This window comes from Rattus norvegicus, chromosome 1 (assembly GCF_036323735.1).
Source record: "Rattus norvegicus strain BN/NHsdMcwi chromosome 1, GRCr8, whole genome shotgun sequence".
Classification (NCBI taxonomy): Eukaryota; Metazoa; Chordata; class Mammalia; order Rodentia; family Muridae; genus Rattus; species Rattus norvegicus.
In genome coordinates, this window is record NC_086019.1 from 106776557 (window position 1) to 106801141 (window position 24585).

Genomic DNA, 24585 nt, shown 5'->3' on the forward strand with positions numbered 1-24585 from the left:
TCTGATGGATCCTCATTAGTACTCTCAAGTTTCAGGCTCCGACCCCATCCACACTTAGAAGTGTGGGATATAGAGAGTGCCAGTATACAGAGCTCTGCACCTAACATAACAGCAACTCAGAGGGCTGGCAAGCCCCTCTGAGAACCTGTGGTCATTACATTTGCATATAGGAGGTGACAGACTAACCACGTGTATATGATAGGGCCCTGAGTGGAGATCTTGGAGACAAAGGTGGTGGTTCTACATATTATTTTCCCTCTGAGACAGAGTCTCATGTCTTACCAGTTGGTTGCAAACTTGGGCTGAGGATGAACTTGAACTGCTAATCCTCCTGCTTCTACCTCTCAAGTGCTGGGGTGATAGACGTGTGCTACTGCACCTGGTTTTGTGTGGTGCTGGGATCAAGCCCAGGTCTTTGTGCATGCTAAGGGGGCATTCTGTTAGCTGGACCATATAACTTTAGCTCAAGGCTCTGCATTTAAAGAAAAAGTCTCTGGGGGTTCTGATGAACCAAATGATGAGATTTACCAGGCACCAAGCTGATAGACATCAGAGCAGAGTTTACATAGAGTCATTTTCTGGGGCTTTAGATGACTCAGTGTGTTAAGGTCCTTGCTACACAACTTGGTAACCTGGGTTTGATCCCTGGAACCTACATAAAGGTGGAAGGAGAGAATCAATTTGATGAAGTTGTCCTCTGATCTTCACACGTGTCATGACATGTGTGACTCCCTCCCCCCCAATCTCTCTCTCCCCCTACATTAAAGATATGAACATTTTTAAAAATTGGGGACCAAAAAGATGGCTCAGTGGCTAAGAACACTCACTATTCTTTCAGAGGGCCAGAGTTTAGTCCCCAGCCCCTACATTAGGAGGTTCATAACTACCTGTAATTCTAGCTGCAGATCTGATATGTATACTTCTGGACTCTGCAGGTACCACACGCATGAATGTTAATATGTATACAGAGCCACACACATATGCATAAAATAAAACAAAATATTTTTACATTAAAAAATTATTTTCTGGACAGAAATGATCAGATGGACTACACCATTGAACACACACTGTATTGCTCATATAATCCATAGACCTCCAATTAAGACGGTCCGATTTCCACCGGTGGGCAGTGGGGATCCCTGATAGAAAGCGGTAGAAATCGCAGATATGGAGAACTGTGCTGGGATCCCATCCCTGACTTTAGCGTCTGCTCATCTGTGTGTGAATCCAGTGCATACTTATTTACATGCCAAGAGCTTGGCCACGAGGGTTCACTTCCCTGCCATCCAGTAAGGGTTTGCTGTGTATCTGCTTTGCCAAGAACTGGGCCAGGCTCTGGGAATTTAGCAGTGAACAAGCAGTCCTGCCCAGGAAGATTCGTGGGTCCAGGCCCATTAGTCCTCTTGGCTCTTGTCCGTCTTCTAGAGATAATGCCACTCCTTATCCCCACTGCCTTCCCTTTCACTCACTATCATGTTCTGGGAAAGGTGACATCACCTCCCTGGGCTGGCTGTGCTGTTCCCAAAGTAGTTGCACTGGCCTCTCTGTGACAGATGCTATCATTAAGCGCCATTTGTCAGGGAGAGGCAGATGCCTGCATGGAGAGTTAGCTTCAGTAGTTCACAGTAAGGTAGCTGCTTGCTATACGTGAAACCGCCACTCAGAGGCTTTGATATTAGGTTTTTGACAGGCCTTAGATTTGAACCCAAGGCTTCCTGACACTAGGGGATGGTTTCTTTTTGCCATATGACTTCTTGGGAAAGGGTCGCTGCAGCACAGGTAGGGAGGAGGATAGTGAGAGCTTGGAGGCCCTAGCCATGTAGGAACCTCGAACCCTGTCAGCTGTCCTGCGCATGACATTTGGCAGATGGATCCTGGGGTATTGAGTGGTTGGAGGGACGGAGAAGAGCGACTGAGAGGCAGGATCAGTAACCCAGGTGAAACTTATGCAATTCAGGGTAAAGAGTGAAGGCAAATAGGCTTCGGGTGTCATCTGGAGCATTCGAGGACAAGCTGATTCCTCTCTCGTACCTCTCAAATCACACCACTCAGTTCTGCAGGGCTGCCGCCCCGGGGGGCTGGTGCAGTGGAGCTGGAGAGAGCCGCGGAGGCTCCCCAGTGACTCATCTGTCTGCTTCCAGCGGCAGCCCACCCTAACTGGAGCTGAAGCCTGGTTCAACCTGTTCCTGTTCCTGTGTGGAAGGAGATTGTCCCATTCAGTTTTTCTTCGTTCTCAGAGTGGCCAGGAGTGACTGCCCAGCCAAGGGTGAGCTACCGCTCACAGGAGACCGTTGGCCACCTGAGCATGGCACTTAGTCCTGTTCAGGTTTCCAAAGCCATTGACTATCCAGGTAGGGGCAATTCAAGGGAGGGATATCTGGCTCGACCTGCTAATTTCTCTAAAAAGACTGAGGGACAACTTGGGGACAATAGGTAGCTAAGTGGCAAAACATGGGGGGATGTCTGCTACCCCAAGCATTATGAGCAGCCCTCCTCCACCCCTTTAAGATAGCATTTCCTATAGTCCAAGCTGGCTTTGAACTCTTCATGTAGTCAAGGATGATCTTTGACTCCTGACCTTCCTGTCCTCACTTCCTGGACTCTCGGATTACAGGTGGGAGCCACCATGCTGAGCTTCTGGGAACAGACTGAGTGTTTACCACAAGCTGGTGCAGCTCCCAAAGCTTTATGAGTATTGCCTCTCGGCCCCTCCTAACAACTTAGGAAATAGAGTGATGTGTATGCTCGAGTGCATGTGTGTGTGTGTGTGTGTGTGTGTGTGTGTGTGTGTGTGTGTACAGTCATACATGCCAATACCAGCCAGCAGGGTTCTAGGAGCACCAGGAATACTGGTAAAAAAAAAAAAATTCCGGCTCCTCTCTGCAAAGGAATGGGCAGTAGATGGAGGATTCTGGGAAAGTGTCCTGGCTCCTGACAGCTCCTCTGCCCCATCAGTCCTGCTAGCCAGTGAACACTAAGACTGAGAAATCCATAGACGGTGAAGCAGGACTACCAGTGCCTGGGGAAGGAGCAAGTCTATGCTGGACAGTAAGCTGGCTGACGGCAGGGCGTACGTCTTGCATTTGTGTGTACTGTGTAGACGCTAGAGGCCAACCTCTGGTGTTCCTCAGGCGCTGTCTATCTTCTTTTAGCAAGGCCTCACCGATTAGTCTAGATTGGTTGGCCAGTGAGCTCCCTGGACCCTCCTGTTTCTTCTTCTCCCAGGAGTGGGGTAATGGTAGATTGTGAGCACATGATGCCATACTTCTTTAAAGTTTGTTTTTGTGATACTAGGGATCCAAATTCAGGTCTTTGTACTTACACAACAAGCATTTTCCAGAGTGAGCCATCTCTCCAGCCCCACCACCCACATCCTATTCATCTCTCTGCTTCTTCAGCAGGCAGGATGGGGTAGAACAGGAAAACTATTTTTGGCGTGAGAAGATTCTGGACCAGAATGCAGGTGCTCACCATTTTCAGCCCCGTGACTTGGGCAAGGTGTGAAACCCCTCTGTGGTTGTTACAAGAGTAAATCCCCCACTGTCCCTTCATCAATAGGTGGGGTCTCTGCCTCCATCCCAGGCAGAAGGGATGCCATGTGCAGGATTTCCAGGCTGGGGATGGACATCCTATGGGTGCTTGCTGGCTTCTTGTAGGAAATTTGGCTACCCGTGGAGAGAGACTTCACTGACCTCTTTACAAGCATTAAATGAGTCCTCCAATGGCTGCATGGCAGAGGTAATGGGACTGTTCTATTACAGTTCAGAAAGAAGAAAGATGCCCCAAGAAGGGACCGCCCTAAAGCCATTGCATGAGTGGAAGGTTCAGGACCCAGACCCAGGAGGCCTGGTGCATCAGTCCTCCTATCCTGGTTCCGTTTACCACCCTAGGCTACTGCTGCTGCTGCATTTGCCTCTCCAGGACACAGAGGGAAGGTTTGGACCAGGCTTCTCTAGGCACAGTCAATTACACTTAGTGGGCAGGCTTTTCTAGTTAGGAGGCTCTTAAAGTATAACTGGGGCCATGATGGAGAGAAGGATTTGGAGGTCAAAGGTATACACTGCTTAGTCTGCAGTGGGCACACGGACTGATCACTGCTCACAGACAGCAGAGAGTCTGCTCTTTGGAAGAGGGTCTGATGGGAGACTCAAGGCAGGCAGACTCCCAGGGAACTTGAAGTAGCCCTAAGGCCAAAACTAGTCTGTCTTCTTGGCAGGCAGCTTATTGTAATGGCTAGAAGCCTAAAGATTTAAAGTCCTACGATTGAGAGAGACCTAGCTTTGTCATTTGCTACATGTATGACCCTGGATAAGCACAGTGACTGAGTAACAATCCTCTAGAAAACGGTTGTACAAACACTATCTCATAGGACTTTTAGGCTACCCTGAGGTAAAAACACACAAATGCCTAGCAGATCACGAATGCTCCGTAGATGGTAGCCAGAGGTAAGCAATGAAGTGGGTGAGAGGTGGGGTAGGGAGGTGGGCTGAGGTAAGGACATCCTGTTCGTCAACCAGCTGGGCCTCCGGGAGGACAATGAGTGCCCCACCTGGATGTGGGCTGGGGCTTTGAGACTGCTGGCTGAGAGCTGGGGTCAGAATGGTCCTGGACAGGGGGGGTTCAGGGAAACAGGGAGGCTTTGTCTCTGCCGGTTAATTAAATCCAGAAGGCTAACACGCTCTCAAAACAAAATGCAACTCAAGTACGCTTTACACAGGATATAATGGAATGGTTCCGTGTGAAACTGCAAACAGCTATGCAGCTGTTCACAAAGGCCCAGTACTCCATGCTTCTCTGGAGTGGAGGCTCCAAACTATGAGGGTAAAAAGCTCCAGTGAGACTCTATGGCTGCATTCTCTGTGCCAGCCACCATGCTGAGAACCAAAGGAACAAACACCACAACCCCTGGGGTGATGGGGTACCAGGGACCCCCCATGGACCTAAGACCTAAGCAGGAAGACACATGGAAGATGAGGTTTCTTATTTGACCTTCGCATTCCCTGATGAGGAAATGAAGGTCCAGGGCGTGAGAGTCTTTCTGTTTTATTTTTGAGACAGGGTCCTATATAAGCCTAAGAGTGGTCTTGAGCTCACCATGTAGCTGAGAATGACCTTGAACTCTGGTCCTTGACCTTGAACTGCCTCATGAGTGTTGGGATTACAGGTGTGCACCGCCACACCCTGGTTCTGAGGGCTGTCCCTCAATTCTGTCACGCTGCTCCCTCCTTATCGAGAGATAACAAAGAGATGCTGTATGGGGCATCCTGAGAGACTGCCTGAAGCCTCACAGCAGTGGCAGGCCACGGGCTAGCTTGGAGTTCTTCGGCAGTTTTGGCTAAATGACCTCAGAAATCCAAGCCCACGGCGGTCTATTGCTTTTATATTAGGATAAAGAGCAAACATCCTGACCGTGGCCAGTGGGAATGGTCCAGCACATCCTGGCTCTTCTGCATTTCCTTAGGCTCCACCTGCAACGCCTGCCTCCAGGTTGTCTGTTGAACTGGTCGGAAACCAGAGGGCGTGCTCCAAAACATAGTCTACACAGTCTCTGAGTATTCTAGTCTGCTTTACACTGCTGTGATAAACACTATGGCCAAAAGCAGCTCAAGGAGGAGAGGGTTTATTTCATTTTACAGTTTACAGTCCACTGTGGAGGGAGGCCAAGGCAGGAACCTGGAGATACAACCTGAGGTAGGTTTCACAGGCGCTGTATCGGGGCATCCTGAAGGACTGATATTGGCTATTGCTGCTGCTTATTTAGCTTGCTCCTGTGACTGGCTTACTTCTCCCTTTTTAAACAGTTTAGGACTACCTGCCTCGGGGTGGTACCGCCTAGAGTGGGCTGGGTCCTTCCACAATAATCACTGATCACATCACTCTACGGATTGGCCTACAGACAATCCGATGGAGACAGTCTCTCAACTGAGATTTCCTCTTCTCAGATGACTGGCTCTGGATTGTGTCAAGTTGACAAAAAAACAGACAGACAGACAGACAGACAGACAGACAGACAAAACCAAACCTTCGCAGCTGTGTGCCCATATCAAGCCGAATGTACAGGGACATAAAGAGAGCATTTGCATCCGTTAGGAACAAAATATCAAGACAAGCATGACACCGTGCTGGAGCTTAGAATCACGTATAATACCGAGGAACAAATTGAGATCCAACCCAAGGCAGGAACACTTGACTCAGGAAGGAGTTACTGCCGAAGAAACTCAGTACAAGTTGAAAACATCCTAAGTAGGCATGCTTTTATCCCACTAGGCCTGCCAAAAGCAAGCTTAGCAATCAGGCAGAGCCTCCGTGATTTACTCTGCTGATCGGACTGACCAGAAGCCTCAGTTCACCGTGCAAGGACAGCATCCTGTTAGAGGGGAACAGTGTATGGCGCTAGCATAGAGAAAATTCAAAGTTCTGTTTCTACTGCTTCACCTTCAAGTCAGAGAGAACTTTAATTCCAACCATTGTAGGACACGGACTGTCTATTCAATATCCACAATTTAAAAATAGAGTATGAAGCGTTGAAATTATTCAGCAAGGGCAGGAATCAGAATGAACATTAAACATGTGAACTATGTTTAGAGGGCACAGCACAGAGAAAAGGAAGCAAGTTCAGGAAGCCAGACCGGGGCATCATGTGGATCACTGAAGACGCATGGCCCACAGTGCTGGAAATTCTCATTACCCTCCCCACCTCTAAGGAAACCAGAAACCAAACCACTGAACTAGAAATTGGTCCTGTGTCTAAAAAGAAAGGCAGGACAGATGGGGCCTTTTGTTCTGTCTCCTAAAGCTGGGGGAGCTGGAGAGAGATCCTGCTTGGGAATCAACACCTCCCAGTAGGAAAGGCTCATGGATCTGGTTGCAGCGTAGATGATGGCCAAGGAGCCTCTGAGTCTCCCTTTACCTGAGTGGGCTCATCAGCGTGACCTTGGAGTCCTTTTGTAGGTTTTCTACAAGGAAACAGGATGCCGTGTTTTGTTTTGTTTTGTTTTTTTTTTTGCCAGCTGTCTCTACAGAGGTCTCATAGAATTAACCAGACCCCATGAGGATTCATGGGCTTGGGTAAGTCCTAGGTTTGGGGTCTTCCAACAAAGCAAGCAGGGGTAGGGGTTACCCCAAATCTACACTACTGTTTAATTAGCGTTTTGGAATGGTTCATTGGTGCATCCTAAGACTACGTCTCTTTGGATTATCAAGATTTAACTAAGCTAAAAGATGGACATTTTATATCATATTTTAAGGTCGATGACACACTAGCCCATATATACAATTATATAGAATTTAACTTGCGAGCTCTCTGCTCCCAAACCCCGTGGGAGAGAGACCTCACCGCCTGATCAGGTGGGCACTCCTGAGGCTGCAGAGCGGAGGAGACCACCAACACTGCCCACCCCTGCCCACATCCCTGGCCCAAGAGGCAACTGTATAAGGCCTCTGGGTTCCCATAGGGGAGGGCCCGGGAGCGGCAGGACCCCTGCGCCTGAGACACCGCCAGAACCTGAAGGAAACAGACCGGATAAACAGTTCTCTGCACCCAAATCCCGTGGGAGGGAGAGCTAAACCTTCAGAGAGGCGGACATGCCTGGGAAACCAGAAGAGACTGCACTCTGTGCACATCCAGACGCCAGAGGAAAACACCAAACGCCATCTGGAACCCTGGTGCATGGAGGCTCCCGGAAAGAGCGGCGCAGATCTTCCCGGTTGCTGCCGCCGCGGAGAGGACTTAGGCAGTACCCCATGAGCAAACTTGAGCCTTGGAACCACAGGTAGGACCAACGTTTCCCCTGCAAGAAACCTGCCTGGTGAACTCAAGACACAGGCCCACAGGAACAGCTGCAGACCTGTAGAGAGGAAAAACTACACGCCCGAAAGCAGAACACTCTGTCCCCATAACTGGCTGAAAGAAAACAGGAAAACAGGTCTACAGCACTCCTGACACACAGGCTTATAGGACAGTCTAGCCACGGTCAGAAATAGCAGAACAAAGTAACACTAGAGATAATCTGATGGCGAGAGGCAAGCGCAGGAACCCAAGCAACAGAAACCAAGACTACATGGCATCATCGGAGCCCAATTCTCCCACCAAAGCAAACACGGAATATCCAAACACACCAGAAAAGCAAGATCTAGTTTCAAAATCATATTTGATCATGATGCTGGAGGACTTCAAGAAAGACGTGAAGAACTCCCTTAGAGAACAAGTAGAAGTCTACAGAGAGGAATTTCAAAAATCCCTGAAAGAATTCCAGGAAAACACAATCAAACAGTTGAAGGAATTTAAAATGGAAATAGAAGCAATCAAGAAAGAACACATGGAAACAACCCTGGACATAGAAAATCAAAAGAAAAGACAAGGAGCTGTAGATACAAGCTTCACCAACAGAATACAAGAGATGGAAGAGAGAATCTCGGGAGCAGAAGATTCCATAGAAATCATTGACTCAACTGTCAAAGATAATGTAAAGCGGAAAAAGCTACTGGTCCAAAACATACAGGAAATCCAGGACTCAATGAGAAGATCAAACCTAAGGATAATAGGTATAGAAGAGAGTGAAGACTCCCAGCTCAAAGGACCAGTAAATATCTTCAACAAAATCATAGAAGAAAACTTCCCTAACCTAAAAAAAGAGATACCCATAGGCATACAAGAAGCCTACAGAACTCCAAATAGATTGGACCAGAAAAGAAACACCTCCCGTCACATAATTGTCAAAACACCAAATGCACAAAATAAAGAAAGAATATTAAAAGCAGTAAGGGAAAAAGGTCAAGTAACATATAAAGGCAGACCTATCAGAATCACACCAGACTTTTCGCCAGAAACTATGAAGGCCAGAAGATCCTGGACAGATGTCATACAGACCCTAAGAGAACACAAATGCCAGCCCAGGTTACTGTATCCTGCAAAACTCTCAATTAACATAGATGGAGAAACCAAGATATTCCATGACAAAACCAAATTTACACAATATCGTTCTACAAATCCAGCACTACAAAGGATAAAAAAGGGTAAAGCCTAACATAAGGAGGCAAGCTATACTCTAGAAGAAGCAAGAAACTAATCATCTTGGCAACAAAACAAAGAGAAGAAAAGCACACAAACATAACCTCACATCCAAATATGAATATAACAGGAAGCAATAATCACTATTCCTTAATATCTCTCAACATCAATGGCCTCAATTCCCCAATAAAAAGACATAGATTAACAAACTGGATACGCAATGAGGACCCTGCATTCTGCTGCCTACAGGAAACACACCTCAGAGACAAAGACAGACACTACCTCAGAGTGAAAGGCTGGAAAACAACTTTCCAAGCAAATGGTCAGAAGAAGCAAGCTGGAGTAGCCATTCTAATATCAAATAAAATCATTTTTCAATTAAAAGTCATCAAAAAAGATAAGGAAGGACACTTCATATTCATCAAAGGAAAAATCCACCAAGATGAACTCTCAATCCTCATCTTCGGTTGGTTTATATACAAGTGTGCAATTTCTAGGCTTGAAAGTAAACTGATGCTATCTGGTGCTGGATAGAGGAGCCTTATTTTTTATTATGGCAGCTTGCTATTTTTGTAACATGGTGATTTGGTTGAACACAATAAAGTACAGTAGTAACGGAAAAAAAAAGAAAAAAAGAATTTAACTTGCAAATTGAACATTGAAAGATATAAAAAAGGAAGCATACTGAAATATTCTAGTGGGTTGAAAGGAAGCTGGATGGAGGGTGATATATTAAGCTTTATTAAAACCTTTTCCAATTTAATTATTCATCTTTTAAGCAATATAGCAGACAGCCCCCAAGGTGGCCTTCATTGATCCTGCCTCCTGGTATTCATAACCCTGTGCAGTTTCTTCCACATGGTAACCATGTTAGGCTCTGTGGCCAAAAGCACACAGCAGAAGTGAGGGCATGTCACTTCTATGATTAGGTTAGAAGAGGCTGTGACTCCCATCTGGGGCGCTTTCTCCTACGTGGCATGCTCTCTGGAGTCACCCACACTGGGGGAATCAATGTCCTTATTGGGTCGCTGTGGAAGGGTCGATTGGAGAGGAACCAAGACCAACAGGCTGCAAGGATAGAAGGCATGTTAACAGCTGTGGGTGGATTTAGATAAAGCAGATGTTGGGCCTCTGTTAAGTTTTGAGATTGGTGTACAGTGGCCAACATTTTGAGATGTTCTGAAAGGCTAAGCCAGAACCATAAGCCCTTTAAATCATCCCAGGGCTCCTGAATTAAAAACACAGTAAGATAATGAATGTTGGGGTTGGGGATTTAGCTCAGCGGTAGAGCGCTTGCCTAGCAAGCACAAGGCCCTGGGTTCAGTCCCCAGCTCCGGAAAAAAGAAAAAAAAAAAGATAATGAATGTTTTAATCTGTAAAGATTTTGGAAACTTCTGTCACAAAATTTGCCTAACACAGGCAGCCCTACCCCTTTTTGAGATGACAACATGCTGGACTTACATCCTTTTGGCTGGGTGTGGCTATGGTGAGTGTGACTATGGTGGGCCTTGCTGCTGGGCTCTAGGACCATTGGTGTGGGCTGGTAGAGGGTAGAACTGGGTTATGTGGACAGAAGAAGTGCAATTCCAAATGGCCTTTTTGTGGAGAAATGGTCTTTTAAAAAATTCTGTTTTTAATTAATTAAGTACCCTTTTTTTGAGTATATGTTTGCCAGGGCATATATGTACGGGAGTCAGAGGACACCTTGCAGGAGTGGTCTCTCTTTCTACCATGTAGTTCCCAGGGATTGAATTTAGGTCATGAGATTTGGCCGAGAGCACCTTAACCTGACAATCTAATTTGCTGGATCAGAGATGGCCTGTTTTAAGCAAGGCGATAGTCAACTGGAATTTGGCAAAAAAGGACAATCTTTCTTTCTTTTTTTTTTTTTTTGCATGGGAATGAAGACATAAAGAAATTTTTATTTTTATATATTCCTCTCGTAAAATAATTTTAATATAGGCATTCACAAACTTGAATTTGTTCAACATGCTCATAAGAAGAAACTCAACAACAACAATAACAGTACCCACTTATGACCACCAGAGACAAAATGTTTTCTATAGTATTGTACATAATTTACTAAAAATTATTAACCAGCTGGTGAGATGATCAATATTAGCTTTTCTTTTTCTTTTTTGTTTTTTTTTAAAATTTATTTAATACTTAATAATAATTCTTTGGTTTCCGGGCAAACATCCCCCTCCCCCCTCCCCTTCCTTATGGGTGTTCCCCTCCCCATCCTCCCCCCATTGCCGCCCTCCCCCCAACAGTCTAGTTCACTGGGGGTTCAGTCTTAGCAGGACCCAGGGCTTCCCCTTCCACTGGTGCTCTTACTAGGATATTCATTGCTACCTATGAGGTCAGAGTCCAGGGTCAGTCCATGTATAGTCTTTAGGTAGTGGCTTAGTCCCTGGAAGCTCTGGTTGCTTGGCATTGTTGTACATATGGGGTCTCGAGCCCCTTCAAGCTCTTCCAGTTCTTTCTCTGATTCCTTCAACGGGGGTCCTATTCTCAGTTCAGTGGTTTGCTGCTGGCATTCGCCTCTGTATTTGCTGTATTCTGGCTGTAAGGACAATCTTTCTTAACATTCAGAGCCAGCCACAGCCTAAGTGGGGGCGGGCAGATGTTTAGAGCTGTGCTATGATTTGATCAGGATCCCAAGCTTTCAAAGGAAGAGCCCAGATTCATATCCGGGTCTGACAATCAGAGAACCGGTAAAGTGAATAGACTCTGCTTTACAAGCTCCACAGCCACACCAACTCACTGCGGCCTCAAAACTGCTGTGGGAAGACCAGGTTCCCCATTCCCCAGTGCAGGAGAGTGACCTGAGGCCTGGGGTGGTACAGGGTCTCATAGCTCCTGGCCCAGCTATGAGAGTGATGCCCAGCATCTGGGCAGATGTGCTCAGCACTGCCATCACGCCAGGAAGATGGCTCTTGGTTTGGCCTCGTGTTTGAATAACTCTGCTTTCCTCTTTTACTAGGTACCCCTCTCACAAGTGAGGGGTCCATGAGGCCAAGAAGACATTTGTTTCCCCTTTCCTACCCAAATCCAAAGGATCTCTGTATGTGCTGGCCTGAGTCTGGTTCTCTCTTGTCTCCTGATGAGCAACAAACTGCCGTGTGCACCTCTACTTTGCAGAAGGTGCGTTTGGAGCTCAGATGCGTGGGCCAGACCGACCCTGCGCATGAGTGTGTGTGAGCATCCTTGCAGGGATGGAGCCTGCTGGGCTAGTTTTGGTTTTCTCCAAACCTTGAATCTTAATGCAGAATGCCAAGGAGTCATAATTATCTCCTGCCTTAACTTACGAACCTGGCTTTCCAACTCCTTACCTTATAGTCTAGGTAGAAGGATGCAAAAAATTACATTTCAAAAGTTATTGGCTCTCTTTCCAAGTTGAAATTATTCTGATGTAGCACACAGTGGCCTTACAAGTGTTGGGGATGAGTCTGCACACAGCCATGTTCTTTACAGGCAGGGAGAAAAGCCAAATACTTAAGCTGTGCAGAAGTGCGTAGTTGAAGTGAGGAAAGGCTTGGAAAAACAATGGGGTGGGAAATGGGAGAAAGGAGTTGATATTTAAGAAAGAAACGAGTGTAAGAGGAGCAGAGGAGGTGATGAACAATGCTATGGCCGACCAAGGTGGTGTAGATTCCTGAACTTGGTCCATCAAGAGGAATCATGTTTCTTCCTTTACATGAATCTGGGCTCAGAGTACGGCTAGCTTGGATCAGTAAATCAAAGAAATACTATAGTTTCTGAGGCTTAGGAAATAGGAAGCTTCAATTTGCACCCTATGGAGACTCTAAGGAGTCTTAGAAGTCAGCTGCTATATGAGAAGTCCGTGTCCTCATGACTACCATGCTGTGAGGTAACCCAAGCTAACGAAAGAGAGAATGAAGCCACGTGGCAGAGAGTGAGGCACCAGGTGCATAAGAAAAGGCTTCTTGAACATTGCTCCCTGCTCAGCAGCGGGGGAGGACAGCCCAGTGGATTACCTCAGCTAATGTGGAACAGAAGGCTCTTGAACGGTCCTTTAGCTTTTGAGCAGGGGAGATGGTCTCTGTTTGAAGTCACTAAGTTTTGAGACGGTTTAGAAGGCAGGGATAGCTAACTAAAACAGATGCTGAGATCTGTAAAGAAGAAATAAGAGGAGGTTGGACAGGCACATTTTACGAGGAGGTTATAAAGAATATATTGAGAGCTACGGTGGCTCGACACTGGACAAAAAAAGGAGACCCTCTGTCCCCACACATCTTGGGAATGTGATGAATTCTCACCTATCTCAGTGGGCTTTGGCATCAGTCTCTGTGGAGGCAGCATCTGCTGAGACTCTTTTCAGTGTCTCTGCAGATCCAGGTAACTCCCTATGAGATCATAGTCTTGTCCACCCCTGTGAAGGAGACAGGACAGAGGTTGTCCTCTTGCCGATGCTGGTCCCTTTCCTACCTGACTTTACAAGCAATGATACTCTTGTCTGAGGCTATTTTAGCTCTGTGAACTCTCAGGCCTCTGGTGGACAGTCATGGAAGCTATGTTGCTGAAATACTGGCCATAACTTGAAGTTTGAGCTCTGGAGCAGGCTTATAAAAGAAAGATTTTTTTTTTGTTTATGCTCCATATCCTGGAAGAACCATCATCATTATTAGCTACTATTTACAGAGTATCATGCCAAAAACATTTTCAATCTATTAAGTCATTAATTACCTTCACCTTATATCTTATATCTATCACCATCTGTAGTTTAGAGAATAGAATTTTGAGGCCAAATCAGATGATTTATTTAAGGCTATGGTGTCAGTTAGTGGCACAGCTGAAACATGAACCCAGGTCTGTCTACCTCCCCAAAGCACTTTGGGGCTCAGTCTCTTGGGTTCCTGCTCTCATTTCTGTCCTGGTGTCAGGAAATAGTTAAGCTCTACCACTGCCGACTAGTGGATACCTGGCCAGGGCCTCTTCTCCAGGCAATGGCATTATAAAATGTCACTTCATTAGTATCTTAGTACGTTCTAACAGTGTTTTGTTTATAATGGCTCAAAGGCTCAAGTTATCAGTCAGCGTTAGCATCTCTAAATGCATTAGAAGTCCTAAATGAAAACAGAAGCATCAATCTAATAAATCAATCTAATAAAGAAATAAAAACCATCAGAATGGGGTTAGGGGTCACTGCAGAGTTAGGATAACCAAGCCTTCATTAATACAGGCCTCAATCTCTTCTATTCCATAAAGTGGCACCCAGGATAAGCAACTGCTTCTTGTTGAGACCAAGACAGATTCCCTTGCTGCAGATGATAATCCACTGAACATTGGTCAGTCTACATATAGAGTACTGTGCCTAGTGCTAGGCTGGGACCTGCCTTCAAGTTATAAAGACTAAAGCTGGAAGCAGGGCTCATATCTACCAGCCAAAGAAGTCATCTCTGTCCCTACCCAAAGGACAAGTTCCAGGCCTTTCTCTGTTCACTTGAAACCTTGTGTAAACTCAGTTGAACATCAAACACTTAACTCTTGGGGTAGCTGGGATGGTCATGACTCTCTAGTCAGCTATAGGGCCTCTCTGGGGTACCTTGGTCTTAAGAGCAACATCATTCTTAGACGTGGAACTTGCATTTCCTCTCATTAGGCCACACCAATCTTCTAGGGAAATAATTCACAAGGTCCAGGTACCCAGGCACCTACCTGGTGTCCATGCTTTCTTCTCAGGGAGTAACTCTAATGATGAGGTCTTCAGAATCCCCTTCTACCATGACCCGATGCCTACAAGGTTTTCCCCTCAGGAGCATCATGTTGACGGTATATACTGATTGAGGTGAGCTGTGGACCGTGATTGGTTATACAGGGTGATGGGCCTATATGCACCCTTACAGTAAGAGACTGACTATCAGGCCGTATACCATTAGAGGCCTCACTCATGATCCAGCCTCAGTTCTTGTAAATCTTAGGAGTCAGCTTGCCCATGAGTCTGCCTGTTGGAGGCACTGAAAACAAGACTTAGTGATGTCACTCGATTGCATGGCCTGCGAGTCACCAGCGTCAGCGTTCTCTACCCCCTGTGTACCCTAAGGAAGTAGTTGGACTTGAGGCAGGGCCATGGCAATGCTGGCTGGGGGAAGGAACCGAGGGCCCAGCATCAGCAGTGTTATTTGCTTTCATGCAAATGTGAACACCTACACGCTCAAGAGCGGGGAGTGTGGGTTTGCACGTACCGATGCATTTGGGTGACTGCAAGCAAGAAAAGCGAGCACTCAAGGGGAGTGGAAGAGTGGAGAGTGACCACGTGAAGAGGAGTGTGTGTGTGTGTGTGTGTGTGTGTGTGTGTGTGTGTGTAAGAAAAGATGCCTGCGTAAGCATAGAGTGACAGATCTACACCAAGTGCCAACTGTGATCCCTGAAACCAAGAGTGGCCTAATGTCTGGGAAAGGACAGGGGATGCAGGGGAAGGAGTGTGTGTTCTGATCTTTATTTACATATAGGGGGTCATGGTGTAGTCCCAGGAGAGACTGAGAGAGTGAGGGAGCTGTTGTGTCTTTCAGTTGCCAGGGAGCTTGTATGGTGACTGAAGGCATACGTCACTGCGGAGCTAAGGGGGCTGAGCGTGCGAGAAGAAGGAGACATGGCAGGTGTGTGTCCTCCAGAGGTGCATGTCCACCCCCACAGGGCCCTGTGAGTCTGAGGCGGGCCACGTGCTTGGGTGACTGTGTGGGCATGTGCGTGAGCATGCGGCTGTGTCAAATGAGAAGAAACACAAGCGTGTGAGCGCACGTGGGATTCACCCTGGAGGGTGTGAGCAGCCTACCCACCCACTTTGAAGGCAGCTGTGGGCTTCCTGGATTGCTGGTGATGTCTAAAGACATCTTCACTCCAGGGAGCATTATCTAAGAGGTCTATATGACCTCCCTCATGCTGGCTCTGGTCCGGGTGACCGAGGCTCTGAGTGTTCGCCATGTCACTCCACTCTGAAGTTTGTGTGGGAATGGATGAGTCACCCGGCCTGGCTGGCCCTCACTCTGCCTGTATCTTGCCCAGCAGGGAAGGCAGTAGGGAGGGAGAGAGACTACTTAGGGCTGTATTCTTATACCATCGCTATCATTACGCGATCGCTCACAGTGTCTGTGGGCGCTTCCAGAGGCCCAGCACCCCAGTGCTTTTGGCCTCTGTGTGTTCATCTGTTTTATGTCCAGGTTGCCATCTAGGTCAGCAAATCTGGATGACCAGCCTTTGTGGCAATATATTTCACATCAGGATCAGGGCCAATCAGCATGCTCAACCACTTCCGGTGCTTTCCCACCTCCCTCTGCTTAGCTTTCATCTTTTTCTACGGCCATTTCCACTCTTTGTCCGTGGTCTGCCCCTCCTTATTTGTTATCTATTTCCCGTTTACAGCGAATGCTTATGAATGATCTCAGCTCTCTGTTAATTCACTGAGCCCCCCGACAAGCCTGTATGGCACCGAAGATTAATCTTTTTAAAATGTTTCATTAAAAATTATTTTATGCGAATTGCTATCTGGCCTATCATGTATGTCTCTGTGAGGGTGTTGGGTCCCCTGAAGTTGATGGCTGTGAGCTGCTGTGTGGGGGTTGGAAAATGACTGCAGCTCCCCTGGAAGAGCAGCCAGTGCTCTTAGCTGCTGAGCCATCTCTTTAGTGCGCAGAGATTAATCTTGATACTTTATAGACAGCAGATCCAGGAAGGCAAAGTTATGCTCTCTCTGACGAGTGAGTGCGCCAGATTTATGACCAGAATCCCACTCCTTCTCCTTTAAATTAATTTATTTGATGTATATGAGTTTTTGTTTGCATGTATCTCTATACACTACACGCCTGCAGGATTCATGGAGTAACTGGAGATACAGACGATTTGTGAGCCTCCATGTGGTTGCTGGGAATTGAACCTGGACCCTCTGGAAGAACAGCCAGTGCTCTTAACAGATTAATCATCTCTCCGGACCTGAGGCCCCACTCTTAAGACATAATAAAGTCTTCAGTGGTAGGTGCTTTCTCAGTTTAGCTTTCTATTGGATCTCCTGAAACTATTACAGTGCCAGTCACATGTCGGTGCTCAGTTAATGGTGGATAGATGAAGACGCAGCTGAATAAATGCCGGGCATGGAGGACACAGAAATGAGACAGAGTGGGCCTTGCCTTGAAGAGCTCATGGTCCCCAAAAGAGAAATAATCATTACAATACCATATCTGTCTGTCATCATGGGTGTCTAGGGGGCACACACCTTCCTGGCCCTTGGCAGATAGGGCTTTCCAGAAGCAGGACACAAAGGGAGACAGGCACAGTGACACTGCCTAAGTCCTCCCTGGGGACCAACATCCCTTCACTCGTTCTCACTCGATCTACAGACAACACTGCCTCTGTGGAGGCAATGGAGGTAGACCAGGGCAGTGGTGAGGTCGTTGACTCAGGAATTCCCTTACCAAGCATCAACCAGCTGAGGGAATTTGGGGAGAAAGCCCATTTCTCTGGGCCTGGGTCCTGCCATCTGTAAGGTGGGGGCAGGAAATGATACCAACTTCCTGAGTATTGCATAAGGCAGGCACTGTGCCAGCTTCAATGGAGATGACTAATCTCCTCTTCCATTCCACATTGTTTGCCGGCTCTGGGGGAGGAGAGTTAGAATTAAACATATTGTGCTTCTTACTGTAACCTCTCTCTGCTGTGGCTTTGTCCCATTTTCCAGAATTGGGCCGGCACAGAACTTGTCTATGAACCTTCATTAAGGTAGGGACCATGTTTCATCTACCACTATGTCCCAGCACCCAATCCAGTACCTGAGACATGGTAGGTACTCAGTAAGGAAGTGAACCAAGGAGTGGGTCACATCTATTTACTTCCCCAGGACCTTTGTGAAGATGAATATTCATGTTGCTGTCCTTTCTATTTTCAGATGATGGACTGGAGGCAGGTCCAGCAAGGTTAAATGATTCGCCCATAAATACACAGCCTGTAAATAGCATAGCCAGACTCAAATGCCAAGCCCCATGCTCTTCCCTTCACACTGTGCTCCTCCCTGGGTTCCTATACATTATGTCCTACTTTCCGTGGATATTTTCTGGCCAGTGGGGTCATCTCTGGTTGTAGAATCATCTCTAAATTCTATGACTCATATCTGAATCACAGAAGTGTTTAATAGTTGAAAGAGACTTTGATGTCACTGAGATCTCCCACCCACTGTGGAAATTTCCTCTCCATTGCTTATCTTCCAGCACTTGATTGCCTCCAGTGATGGGACACTCATTTTCCTCCTCTGGAATCATCAGTTTTACCTCAGGACCACCCTGAAAGTCAGGAAGCTAAGTTCTCCATCCCGTGGGGCCAGATCTTTCATGCCTATATGTTGGGCTTATGCCATCACGATAAACTGTGCAGGATGGATCTGCCACCCCCTTTCACCCCAGCACACAGTGGCCCTTCAGCTTTCATATTCCTTCAGACAATTCTTTCTTTCCAACGAGCTCCTCTGGTCCCCACCAGGATGTCTTTTATGAGCTGCATCTAACTAGGAGATCATGGTAGGCAATGGTGCCCCTACAGGATAAGGGCAAACTGCAGTAAAGGCTCAGGCTGCTAGAAGAGCTTCAGGGACATGGGGACGGGTGGCATTGGATGCTGTCATTGCTTATTTTGAAGCCGCCACTTCAGAGTCATATCTGTTTCTTTTCAACGCCAGTCTTAAATGTCACATGAAGACTGTGTTTCAGAGCTTCTTACCTTGCGTGATCACGATGTTTCTCAGAAAAACCACAGGTTTGAGGCTTCGAAGTTAGAATTCGAAAGGCTAATTTTGAAACAAACATTTGGGCGGAGGATATGAAAACGTAGGCTGTGTGACAAAGGTATGGCAAGTTTTCATCGGTTTCGCCTGCCTTTATTTTCTAACATTGCCGCAACGGACAACTTGTTATGAGAAAAATAATTAAAACATATAAAAAGAAAATAAAACCACCTTTGCTGTCTTCTGTACTCCTTTTCTTCGAAAGTAGTTTATCTTGACCAGGGATCTGATCTCCAACTGGTGGGCCATGCTGCCACCCTGTGGGCACAGTACCCTGGCTGTCTCCATGGTGACAGCCACGACTGGGGTTCAAACGGACAGGCAGACTCACATCTGTGGTCACCTGCACTCCAGAGGCAGTTCTGATTCCTAACCAGGCTTCTCTGCAGGACTGACAGGCAGCTCTGCATGCTGCTTGGCCACCCTCAGCTCCGACCACATCATCTAGTTTAAAATGTTCTCTATCGCTCCTGAGGCCTTCGCTGACACATCACTGGTCAGCAGCTCTCTCTCCATGCCAGGCTCCCTGGCCTGCTCTCTTCCTTTCTACCTCTAAGCACGTCTTCAGCTGTCTGCTCTTCCTCCCAGAGGAGACAGAACTGCCCAAAATGACACTAAGTCAGAAAGAAACCCAGAGTGTGAGCAACAAATCCCCATCTAGAGAGAGATCTTGAAACAGCAAGTTCACAGCCAAGTGGTACCCTCTTCCCCAAGTCTGAGTTCTTGAGCCATAGGAGCGCAGAGGACACTTACCCAACAGCCTCTTACTACAGCACATGTCCAGGGTCCCTCCCTTGGAGTCATCAGCAGCCTGGCTCTCTTTCTCACTCCTGCAATGGGAGGGAAATCGTCAGGGGAAGTTGGTGGTCCACCATTGAGCCCCAGTCTTTAGCAAAGATAAAAAACTGCCTCCCTCAGTATTCCTTTGATACTTCACCTCATCAGAGGGACCCAAGGGAAAGAACAGACTTTCTGGTCAAGCTGTAGAAGAGGGGCAGGGTTTCACAAGTGCCTCCTGTATAATATCACCACCACCACCACCACCACTACCACCACCACCACCACAACCACCACCACCACCACCACCAGCACACCACCATTACCACCACCATCACCACCACCACTACCACCACCACCACCATCACCATCATCACCACCACCATTACCACTATTATCACTACCACCTCCTCTTCCACAAAAGATAGGTTCACCTTTTAGAGACTCTGAAACAGAGTCCTCACCATAACCCCAGGAAATGCTGTTCATCAAACAAAGCTTAACAGATTATGTGACTTGCCCAAGGCCTCATCAGAGTGAAGCTGGGTTTGAAGTTACTTGAAGAACTCCAAGCTAATGCTCTTACCACTGTGCCATTCTGTCTCCTGATTCCTTTGTTAGTGATGATGATGACGACGACAACGACGATGATGATGATGTGCACATTTGACTGCTAAAGTAGGGGCCAGGGGAATTGGGGTTGAGAAGTCTCTGAATCCTGAACTTGCTTTACTATAAGAGCACCCCTAGATAGAAGATACCCTGAGTCAGTGGACGATGATGTGAGGCAGAAAGATAACCAAGGTATCTGGATGGGGACCCACAAGTGACTCACACCTGCTTTCACACCCCAGCCACATTCAGAATAGCTCAGCTCTGCATGCATGCAGTGGACTCTATAAATAAGCTTCCTAGAAAATGACTAATTTCATAGTCAGAAAAGCAGAAAGAGTAGCACCCAACACTGTGGAGCAAAACGGAGCAAGGTTTGGTTCTGCCCTGTGCTGGACTCCAGCCCCTACCCCTTTAGAGCATGTCTAGGCTATGGCAGGAGGTTGGGTCAGCTTTCCAAAAACAAGATGGTCCATTCACACAGCATGGAGAAGCCTTGTCTCTGTATTTGCCTTTCTCTTTGCCCACCAGGAGCAGAAATAGCAGCATGGGATGGATTGCTGTGAGCAACCCTTTCCTCTTCCACCTCTATCCGTTGGGCAGCATTTGCAAAAACTCGCCTGTGTCACCTCACTCAGTGGCTTCCCACTGTGGCGCCTAGAAGCAGAGAGCCCGAGAGATGATGGGGTGCCTTCAGCATGCATTTGCTGAGCAAGACCTCTGGCAGCCCACTGCAGTGCTGAGCGAGCCAGGGCCCTTCCCATCTGACCAAAGAGCTGGAGGTGCTAACGTGATTGTGTCATGACATCCGCTCGTTAACTGATGACTGCAAATAGGTTCCACTCGAGGGGAGAGTTCCACTCAAGTTTGTGGGAGGAGGAAGTGTCCTCCAAAGGGAAGGCTGAAGCTACCTCTTAAAGCATATCTCTATGTAGATGACAGGCTGCCAGTGTGAGGACTTGGCAGTACAGATGTTTTACTTGGGACACAGACTGCAAGGAGTCTGGTGAGAAGAGTGAGAGAGCAGGTGAGACTTCCCTCAGAAGTCATGAGCCCTGCCTCTTGGATGGGGAGTCCTTCTTGCATGTGGCTGTGTGGCTTCCTTGTACTGAGAAGTAGTAGCACAAGACTCCCAGAGCCAGCCTGGGTTCAGAAAGTCTGCAGCAGGACCGGGTGGAGCTAGCAGTATAGATGTAAGGAAGGATTCAGCAGGTGGCATCTGGCCATAGAGTCTGCATAGCATAGAATTGAATGTTTATTTAGATTGTTTGCTATGCAGCCCAGGTTGGTCTTGAACTCCCGATCTTCCTACCTCTGCCCTTGAATGGTGGGACTGCAGGCATGTGCTACCACACCTGGATGAAACCCATCACTGTATACGGAATAAACTCACGCCATCTAATTCCAGCATTACCTAGTTACAGCATGTTTTTACTCCCCAAAGGAAACCCCACGTATCTATTAAGGAGACATATTCCATCCCCTAAGCCTCTGGAAACCTCTGATTTTATTTGTGTTTCCAGGGCCAATTCTGGATGTTTCATGGAAGTAGAATCATACATGGAGACTTCCATGTTTTGTCCCTTTCACTTAGCATAATGTCTTCAGGGTGCATCCAAGCTGCTAACCATTACCAGCCAGTACTTTATTATTTTTTATGGGTGAATAACTTCCCACTGTATGGACAGAGAACATTTCATTGTCCACTAAGCTGATGGACATGTGGACTGGCACTGCCTTTTGGCTTTTGTAAATGGTGCTACTATGACCAGTGCTGCTATTATCCTCACACACTTACGACTTTGGGCCATCACTTCCCTGTCCTGGGCCTGGTCCTCATCTGTAAGATGGTCACATGCAAAGCTTCTCACAGCCTGGATATCATCATCATCACCTTTAACTGTCTCTTCATGTCTGTGTCCATAATTACATAGTTACACACCCATCCTGAACCACTTGCCCAACTTCTAGCAGCCCATGGCTGATGTTGCTGACACAAATAGCTGCGTTGAGTTGGAGGAAATTAAAAGGACAATTGTTCAAGGACAATGGGGAGTGCATTTGTTTGTACTACTCCTCTGCCTAGGTGTAGGTGGGTGGGTGCTATGGAGGGCATCCTGGAATAGGTGCTGTCTTTGTGCAGTGCTTATGAAGGGAAAGAGAACATACTTGGTGAGGCAGGCAGAGGAGCCTGAGCTCGCACCCATCTTAGGTGATATGGGGGACATGGGAGGAGGAAACTTAGCTGGGAGGGACCATGATACCCAAGTGTGAACTTGGGGGAATCAAAACAGACTTGTGCTTTACCATGGACTTCCTGCTTGCTCCCTCAGACCTCTCAGCATGCCTCCTCATAACCACAAAGTTCTTTGCTCTCTCAAGATCTTATCCCCCATTTCTGTTTGCCAAATGGAACTGTTCTCACTTCTGTGCCCAGGTTCGCACTGTTCCTCAACCTGCAATGTTCTTTCCAGCTTCTGCCACATCCTACTCTTCCTGTGTATTCTTCTCAGTCATCACCTTTTTCATAGAGTGTTTCACAATTTCCTGGGAAGAATCAAACCCTCCAGGCTTCCCCATACCCGCCTCATGCTTCTCTTGTTGCTTACTTTGTTTTGATGCTTAGTGATTTATACACCTACTTCCCCATCCACTTCAGTGATGTGGGAGCGTCCTTCTCCCCTCCACCCTTAGGGCATTCCAGACACCCAGTCTTGTTCCTGAGCCTTTGATGGACTTTAAAGGTCAAAAATAGGGTAGTGTCCAGTTCCCAGGTGGCTTTGGGGTTTAGCTAGGAGCTTCTCAACATGGAGGAGAATGGCTAGGTAGACCATCATGCAGGCCTGTTATCAGCAAGGTTAGCATGCAGGGGCAGAGGATAGTTCATCTTGATGGAAAAGAAATGGTCAGGCTGGTCACATTGTGCAAATGAGTCACTAGTCACAGAATATGCAGGTTCAGTGCTCTCCAGGGACCACACACAAATACTCACTCACCTAATTCCCTCAAACTTCATTCCCAAGGTATCCAGGTGGGGAAAGGTGCCATCTGGGGCCAGGACTGGGAGTTTTCCTCAGCAAAAAGCAAACTGTAGACGTAAAGAAAAAGTGGCCAGCTTCAGAACATCAAGTTGGGGGAAACTGAGGCACAGAGAAGCAACTCAGGTTACACAGTGTTTGCAGGTAGTTCACCAAATCCTGGCTTACCTACCCCTTCACCTAGTGCCCTGCCAGCCTCTTTTCACAGGAAGGATCCCTGAAGTGGAACTCAGTGGCCCATCATGCCTGTGTCATGCCCCAAGGCTCCTAATAAGAATCTTTACCATCTGGGTTATAAAGTGCTTCTGTTGTTGGCAGCCAACAAGCCCAGAATGATGCGTGCAGCAAACTTAGGGAACAGACAGGCTGTGCTCCCAGGACTCCCAATGCCTACCTAGTTCATGCTATTTCCATCCCACCAAGCTGCCTACCCTCCTGGCCCTTCTGTTCACTGTCCAGCCATCTGTGCCCTCGTCTGAGCGGACCACGAACTTGAGAGTGCTCTGAATCTCAAAGAAGGGGCCTGGCTGTTCTCTGGTGGAGATACTCAAACGAATGACTCCCTTTCCATCCTGCTCTGTGGGTAGCATTATGCGACTACCTGAGACCCAAGGAAGGGAGGATGGGAGGGGCTGAACAAGTCAAGCTAAGGGACTTAGCAACCCAGCTTTGTATCTTTTGAGTGAGTCTGACACAGGGACTGCCCATCCATTTCTTCAACGTGTGTTTACTGCAAACAGCTACGGTGTGCAAACCATACAAATGCAATGGGCCATAAGCATCTTTTGCAAGTAGGGAAAAAGCCAGGCCAGTGAAGGGGTAATGTCTGATAGGAAATGTTCAGAGTGCCCTTGAGTACTATCAAGGACCAAACAAGGTAGAGGAGTCATAAGGTTGATGGAGGAGTGGGAGTGTATGGCTGTGGGGTGGAAGTGCTGTCCAGGTAGAGGGAGGGCCTGTGGAGTGGAGTGCAGAAACGGCTATCAGTCTGACAGGTGTCAGAAGGGAGGGTGGAGTGGGGCAGGATGATTTGTTGAGATGGGAACTGGTGCTGTTTCCTCCTCATTTTCCTTCTCCTCCTTCTTGCTTCCAGAGAGGCAAGGCAGACATGTCCTAGTTACCTGGGGAAGGTTTGGTCATAGATCCCAAAGCCATGCTCCTTGAAAAGCTGTCCTTTATGATTTTGTGTCTTGGGGAAGGTGGGGACCCTTAAGATGGAATCTCCTGGACAAGGAGGTGGGTAATGAGGATGTGGAGAGCCGTCTTCAGGCCAAGAAAGATGACACTGCCATCCCCTACCCAGCGTGTGTATGGGTGGACATGCACTGTGTGTTGGGGTGGGTATTATCCTCTCTTTC

At 47.4% G+C, this 24585-nt stretch overlaps 1 protein-coding gene across 12 annotated transcripts in view; it reads right to left on the reverse strand.

Annotated features, from left to right (window-relative positions):
• Ptpn5 (protein tyrosine phosphatase, non-receptor type 5) overlaps positions 1-24585 on the reverse strand; it is a 60474-nt gene that overhangs the window by 19661 nt on the left and 16228 nt on the right. For 4 of the 12 annotated variants that reach the window (XM_039109694.2, XM_039109691.2, XM_039109698.1 and 1 more), the window contains exons 2-4: positions 23186-23277; positions 19554-19630; positions 18972-19058 (exon numbers count right to left, since the gene is read on the reverse strand). In XM_039109694.2, the coding sequence (XP_038965622.1) occupies positions 18972-19058; positions 19554-19630; positions 23186-23205 (184 nt within the window). In that variant the 5' untranslated portion in view covers positions 23206-23277. Of the gene's footprint in view, positions 1-18971; positions 19059-19553; positions 19631-20163; positions 20324-23185; positions 23278-24585 lie in introns of all 12 variants that reach the window. The other 8 variants (XM_039109687.2, XM_039109699.2, XM_039109683.2 and 5 more) reach the window with 5 other exon arrangements.